The sequence below is a fragment of the Parasteatoda tepidariorum genome, chromosome 2 (genome assembly GCF_982258835.1).
Source record: "Parasteatoda tepidariorum strain Cologne lab strain chromosome 2, Ptep-v5.0, whole genome shotgun sequence".
Lineage (NCBI taxonomy): Eukaryota > Metazoa > Arthropoda > Arachnida > Araneae > Theridiidae > Parasteatoda > Parasteatoda tepidariorum.
In genome coordinates this window covers 106,039,392-106,046,833 of record NC_141756.1, presented here as the reverse complement: position 1 = coordinate 106,046,833, position 7,442 = coordinate 106,039,392, and the positions used below count along the sequence as shown (strand labels likewise).

Genomic DNA, 7,442 nt, shown 5'->3' with positions numbered 1-7,442 from the left:
AATTTTAAAAAATGAAATAAAGTAAATAGAAAAAAAATTAAAAATTAATCCGTGACCAGGACTGAACCCCTGACCACCGAGACTACAAACTTCGTTACCCATGGCACAAACAACCACACCACGACTCACACGTTGCTTCCGCGAATATATAGCTTAAAGAGCTTCCTTCCGGTTAATTAACAATATCGATTTTGGCCCATTATGTGCCCCCTAATTAGTGTATAAAAATTTCCCTTGGTGCGATTGTTTGGTATATAAATCTCTAATTTCTGGCTCACTTTGAAAATTATAAGTTCATATTAATGGGAGTTACGCGATGAGTCGTGTGTTTAGCTCCGGAGTCGAAATTTATCGCTTTTTAGCTCATATTCCCTCTTTCCCAAAGAAAAATAATTATTTTTATATATATAACATTTTATTCACGTTGAAATATCGAAAAATAAATTTTAAGAAATAAAATAAAGTAAATGGAAAAAAAAACTTAAAAATTATTCCGTGACTAGGACCGAACCCCTGACCAGCGAATCTACAAAATTCTTAACACATGGCGCAAACAACCACACCACGATTCACCCGTTACTTCCAAGAATATATAGCTCAAAGAACTTCCTTCCGGTTAATTTACGAAATCCATTTTGGCCCATTATGTGCCCCCTAATTCGTGTATAAAAATTTCCCTTGGTGCGATTGTTTGGTATATAAATCTCTAATTTCTGGCTGACTTTGAAAATTATAAGTTCATATTAAAGGGAGTTACGTAATGAGTCGTGTGTGTAGCTCCGGAGTCGAAATTTACCGCTTTTTGGCTCATATTCCCTCTTTCCCAAAGAAAAATAATTATTTTTATATATATTACACTTTATTCATGTTGAAATATCGAAAAATAAATTTTAAAAAGTAAAATAAGGTAAATAGAAAAAAAAAAATCAAAAATTAATCCGTGACCAGGACCGAACCCCTGAACAACGAGTCTACAAGCTTGTTAACACATGGCGCAAACAACCACACCACGACTCACACGTTGCTTCCGTGAATATATAGCTTAAAGAACTTCCTTCCGGTTAATTAACAAAATCTATTTTGGCCCATTATGTGCCCCCTTATTAGTGTATAAAAATTTCCCTTGGTGCGATTGTTTGGTATATGAAACTCTAATTTCTGGCTGAGTTTGAAAATTATAAGTTAATATTGAAGGGAGTTACGTAGTGAGTCGTGTGTGTAGCTCCGGAGTCGAAATTTATACGTTTTCAGCTAATATTCCCTCTTTCCCTAAGGAAAATAATTATTTTTATATATATAACACTTTATTCACGCTGAAATATCGAAAAATAAATTTTAAAAAATAAAATAAAGTAAATAGAAAAAAAATTATAAGTTAATCCGTTACCAGGACCGAACCCCTGACCACCGAGTCTACAAACTTCGTTACCCATGGCACAAACAACCACACCACGACTCACACGTTGCATCCGCGAATATATAGCTTAAGATTGCCTTACAAAGCGAACTTAAAGGATTCTCTTAGCCGTTCCATGATAATATATTATCATATATTATGTATCAATCAGCGATGCTCTCTCAAGGTGTAAATCTTATACATAAATATTTCTAGAAATGACAAAAATTTCATTAAAATATAAAGTTTTTTTTTAAAAATCATAGTTCAAAAAGATTTATATTTATATGATTATCATATTGCAATAAGTGTAATTATTGGTATCAAAAAAAAGTTAAAGCTCATATAAGAATATGAATTAAAAGTATGAACTGTGCAAAAGTTGACGTTAACTCTTGTATTAACTTTAAAATAATACATATTTAATTATTCATCAATGTTTAATTAATTTAGGCTGATTTTACGTCGCAATGTTTTTTTCAATGTCAATTTCATCAGCTATAAAAGGTTACTTGTTAAGAAATTAGGATTTGTTGCGTAAAAAACTTCGATGTCTTTGAGAACTCCAACATCTTTATCGGATATAATAAAAAAATATCAAAATACTAACCTCACCAATAAAGGTCTTCAAATATATACCCTCTTAAAAAATTTAATTAAAACTAATGTTTTAGTTCGAGTAATCCACTGGCTATAAATGTGCTCCACTTAGCTATATAATACACTTAGCTATAAAAAAAAAACTCAACTAAAAAAATATATATATTCTTTTCCAAAAAAAAAAAAAAAAAAATTTGTTTTGAAATCTAATATACTCCTACTGAAAAATTACCATCCCCCTCAAACTCGACCACTTGTTGTACATGTACTTCTTTATTTATTTTATGTGATTACAAAGTTGTGCATTGATGATTATGCAATAAACTTGGATGGAAAAATATGTCCCACCGATAAAATAGTTTATAAATTAGCCCCCCCCCCCCGCAAATATTTTTTGATAAAAAATACCTTTTTATCAAAAATATTCCTTGAAACTAATTTAGTTTTAAAACTACAAAATTGTATGAGATATTCAATAAAAAAAGCACCCCCCCCCCCAAGATTAGCTATGGGGACTTGAATGTTAAATACCCCCTGAATACTGGGGTTCAATACAAGATGGCAGCCTTCTCGGCTTCAAATCAACGGGTTTCAGCCACCAGCTTGTCTGGGAAGTAAAGATGCAATGTCTACATTGCCATCATCATAATGTTTGTCACGAACACGAAATAGTAGATATTTTTGCCTTATCCTTTATCCAAATACTACGTAAACGATTTTTGGCTCGATTAAAAATAAATTACAGAGCTCGTTCCATGTTTACATAAGAAAGTCGCAACGCCCCCCTTATTTTAATTTTCACTGCAATATAATTTTAAGAATTTCGGAATTTCACTCAAATAAAAGATGTAGCTTTGAATAAAGAAAAATTTACGATAACAAATTTATTTAAAAAAATTTTGAAACTCCTTGAAAAAAAATTTGTTTACGACTTTCCCCTTCCTCAAATGTAATTTTTATTCCAAATTTAAAATTTTTTCTAATGCAAATTTTACTAAAAAATTTTTGTTACATTTAATTTACATTCAAAAAACAAGAATAAGTAGATTAGGGGTTTAACGCAAGCGCCCCTCTTTTCAGCAAAAATTTAAAAAAAAAAAATCCAAACAACATCCTCTTTACATGCTAACATAATAAAAAATCCCATAGTCTTCAGGCATTTAATATCAAATTTATTCATACATATTAGTTTTATAATTTGGATTTACTTGTTTAAAAGCTACAGTAAACCTTTATAATTTAATAAAGAAGTTAGTTTTCTTTTATTTTCTAACAGTAAAAAACAAAACTACAGTAAACCTTCACAATTTAATAAAGAAGGTAGTTTTCTTTTATTTTCTAACAGTAAAAAAAGCTACAGTAAACCTTTACAATTTTCTAAAGAAAATAGTTTTCTTTTTATTTTCTTACAGTAAAAATGACAACAATGAAAAGAATGACAGTGAAAAATGTAACAGAGACTATAATACATAAATAACACAAATCATTTTATTCTGCATAATGTACACATTAGTTAAAGTAGGAATTCAGCCGCTAGTTTGCATTTTTTCCCACTGTTCAGGTGTCAAAGTCTTTTGGGTGAATGCGTGAATATCTGGCATTTCTAACTTCAAGACTTCATTTACCATCCTAAATGCCGTGAGGGAAAAAAAAAACAATATAATAATATTACATAAAAAACAAACAAATGAAAATACAAGTAATAAGAATGCAGATTTTTCTGAAATCATATTTCTTCACACTGTAGCAACCACAGCGCCCCCTGAGCAGTCAGTAGGTGCTCAGACTTTGGTCAGAGCAGACACTCTCCTTTTACTCCCCTCTCGCAATTTTTCAAATTTATGTTTGTCTGCGTGTTATTTGATATTTTTTATTTTATTTTTATAACCGTCGTCGAACTGCTGACCCAATTTACGACTAATAATATTCAACTCCGTAGCCTAGTAATTTGAACCAATCCAGAAGACAAGGAAACTCCTGGATGAGTACCTCCAGAGGTATTGATTTGTTATGGGGACATGGAGGACTTTGCGACTCGACAGATTTAATGTGCATCAGTCACCATTCACTACACGGGGAATCTTTGGCCTGTGAGGATAGAACTCACGACCTCTTGAACATGGGCCCAGTACCCTACCAACCAGGCTATCCCGGCCTCTTTATTTGATATTAATAAAATATTTGGCACTAAGTTCTTCCTTGTTTCAACTCTCCAAGATCTAACCATGGCCACATTGGACTATAGCGCCATCTGAAAATGATGTAGTATATGTAAAATTCTTATTAGGGTACTTATCCGTTTCCAAAGAAGCCATAAAATTTTTTTCAATCCATTATTAATTGATAAGGTTAATAGGTGCCTGATATACTAATATAAATACTACTGTGATAAGAGGTTTTTATACTGCAAGAAACCATGAATTATATTTTTAGAAATATTATTTTGGATTAAGTGACTAGCGATTCTTTTGTTTCCAAGCGGGATGGTTTTATTTAACTAAATACAATAAAAGAATTTAATGTTAGTTAAATATAATAAAAATGAATTTTAATAGAAAGCAATGATAAAATATACTATTTTTAATTTTAGAATTACTTTGTTTGGAACAGTTACTTTAAGATTTCAATTAGAAAATAGAATAGTATCAAGATTTTAAAACAGGTTTAATGTAAAGTAGTCTAGAAACGAAAACAATGAAGACTCATTACTTTTTGTAAAAAAAGTAATTTATTGGATGAGCCCTCAATGGGATACTTGCAAGTGAGGTAGTGTGGGTATCTCGATCCTGATTGGTTGTTGAAACGTGGCATTTGTTTACGTCAGCAACTGTTCTTTCCATACTATTTTGAGTAAGCCAAACCCGTCAAGTATCAATTCTCTTAAGTTACACATTCTATGTTCTTCAGCAAAGATTTTTGCAAGAAAAAAGATTTCAATTCTTTCACCATATATTTCTTATTTAACACAAAGACAGGGACGAAGCCATGCAGAACATAAACAAACTAATTATGCATTTAAGTTGCCAGGTACACAAAATAAAAATATATCGCAATTACAATAAAATACATAAACAAATAAGATATCTAAGGTAAGTATAAAACGTAGACGAGAAAAAATTATATATTTCAACAAATTCAAGGAGCAATATGAGGCTGTATTTAATTAATTTCACGTTAATTAACATTCTAACTTATGTAAAGAAAATCTCAACTATATCACATCATTTTGCTTATACAGGGTGCATACCCAAACCTCTCAACAAAAAATAAGCACCTTTAAAGTACTTTTTAAGCACTCAAAAAATATTTTTAAGCTCTATATGTATTCACAAAATGCCAAATAATTTTCAAATACCTTACATAATCATAATAAAATAACTAGTTTCTGACAAACACCTCTTTTCTTGATTGTATTAGCCATTATAAAGATCAAGAGTTTTTTGGTTCGATTTCAGAGGGTGGAAAATGATGCAATAATCTATGTAGAGAGACGCGCAAGTATTTCATCAAAAATATAAAATGATTGGCACCTACACATGCTATGGACTGACGGTATGCGAAATGTATTGTGATTGAATGAATTGTGAGAATATTAAATAGAACAATGTGAAAAACACGCTTTTGCATAATCCGCGGAGAAAATAGATGTGGTAAAGAAAAAAAAATCTCACTTTTGAAAAGGGGAAATTAAGCACTTTTTAAAAACATCCAATAAAAAAGCACCTTCAAGGGCTTTTAAAACACGAAAACCGAAAATAAGCACCTTTAAGCACTTTTTAAAAACGTTACACACCCTGTTATAACTATCAAGAATGATTCTCTTCATCCCTTTAAGGGACTTTCTCGTATAATTTTTGGAATGCGGCCATGTTCATTTAAATAAGATTTACATAATAAATCAATTCTTCTCAAATAAATTTCTGATAAATATCCCTCCTTCATATTCAAATTAAAATGTATCTGAAACTGCCACAAAAATATTTTTAAATTCTACGAAGAAACTACATCCACTATTGAAGAGAATTTGGACTAAACTGCCATGAAAAGCACAAAATACGGTTTTTCTATTATTAGATAATTCTTGAAACTGAAAAAAAAAATTATATAAAAATGTATATACAGTATTTACCGATGCCTCTGAAGTAAAGGAACACCTTCAAATTTTTTTGAAACAATAATAGCATTAAACTTAGCTCCACAGCCATCAGAGAAGTCTTCAACTTTCTGTAAAGAAAAAAACAAAAAAAAAAACATGTTAATAAACACTTGTTATAAATGAATTAGTACTTTACATCTTTATATTATGAATTTGACATGTATGGACACGTTAAAAAATTAAGGGTAGTATTACCTTGCTCAATTTTAATATAGTTGCATCAAATTAATATTGATATAATTTATATGAAGCTATGTATTCAAGCTACTTAATTCAAGAGACGCAATTGGCAAGCAAGAAGTTTAATGGCCTAACAACTAATGTACCTGGCATTTGACAAATAAATAAATGTATTCAAGAGGGAATAAACACATATATGTTACCGTGCATGACTGAAATTGGTGGTTATTGACATCCAACGGTGATTGTCGACAATCACCTAGTCACTTTGGTAAATGTCCGAAATATATACTATAGGTCTAGTTAAGTGCCACTACCCGATATGCTCTACAACAATGTTTTTTGAAGGTCAAGTGTCACTGCCCGGTATGCCATACATCAAAGTTTTTAAAGGTCAAGTGCCACTGCCCAGTACGCACTTAACCCGAACACTGATGTTTCTCCTAATCTATCTTCAGCAGATATTAAAATGTCGTATAAATATAATAATGTCAGCGAATAAATTAATATTAAATTGGATAGAACAAACATTGGATATAACAATATTTCGGACATTCACACTATGTGAGTGTTAGTCAACATTCAAAGATGGAAGTCAACAACCACCAATTTCATTAATATATATCACTAAATATATTTCATTTAGTGTACAAAATCTTCAATTAGTTGCCCCCTTAGCGTTTGATTAAACATTGATCAAATCCAGACCTCCAGTAAAATTTCTCAGCGTATTTTTTTATTATTTGAGTCATAATAAGGTCTCACAAATTAAAATTTTCATTTCTCCATCATATATTGAAATTTTACTAGTTTCTGTTTATTAACACAGAAATCTGTGTTAAAAAAGTTGAAAAGTTAAAACACATATTATAACAATTCATTATGAATACTAACGACATAATCAGCTTCTAGTTCTTCTTTAAGCTTCTTTAGTATGTATTCTTCACTGTAGACCATGATGGCTTTAAATAAATGAGTTCTTATTCTTAAAAATAATGAAAATTAAATATCGTACTTCAAGTGAGTAAACTATGTAAATTGCTAAAATTTTATTTGTTTACTGTTAATACGCCTTGAGATGCCACTTTCTGCTTGGTTTAAGATTTATAC

General features: G+C 30.5%; 1 protein-coding gene across 1 annotated transcript; it reads right to left on the bottom strand.

Annotated features, from left to right (window-relative positions):
• Window positions 1-3,466: 3,466 nt before the first annotated feature.
• Window positions 3,467-7,409, bottom strand: LOC107450424 (bolA-like protein 2). The gene is made up of 3 exons (XM_016066213.5): window positions 7,227-7,409; window positions 6,126-6,220; window positions 3,467-3,625 (listed from the first exon to the last, which is right to left on the bottom strand). The coding sequence occupies exons 1-3, from the start codon at window positions 7,287-7,289 to the stop codon at window positions 3,523-3,525; spliced, it is 261 nt and encodes an 86-aa protein (XP_015921699.1). The 5' UTR covers window positions 7,290-7,409; the 3' UTR covers window positions 3,467-3,522.
• Window positions 7,410-7,442: the final 33 nt, after the last annotated feature.

Excerpts from the sequence above, each read along its gene's own strand:
- LOC107450424 (XM_016066213.5), bottom strand. The coding sequence starts at position 7,289 with ATGGTCTACAGTGAAGAATACATACTAAAGAAGCTTAAAGAAGAACTA. Across the intron at positions 6,221-7,226 it reads AACTAGAAGCTGATTATGTC|AAAGTTGAAGACTTCTCTGA; the intron begins GTTAGTATTCAT and ends TTTTCTTTACAG. Across the intron at positions 3,626-6,125 it reads CCTTTACTTCAGAGGCATCG|GATGGTAAATGAAGTCTTGA; the intron begins GTAAATACTGTA and ends CACGGCATTTAG.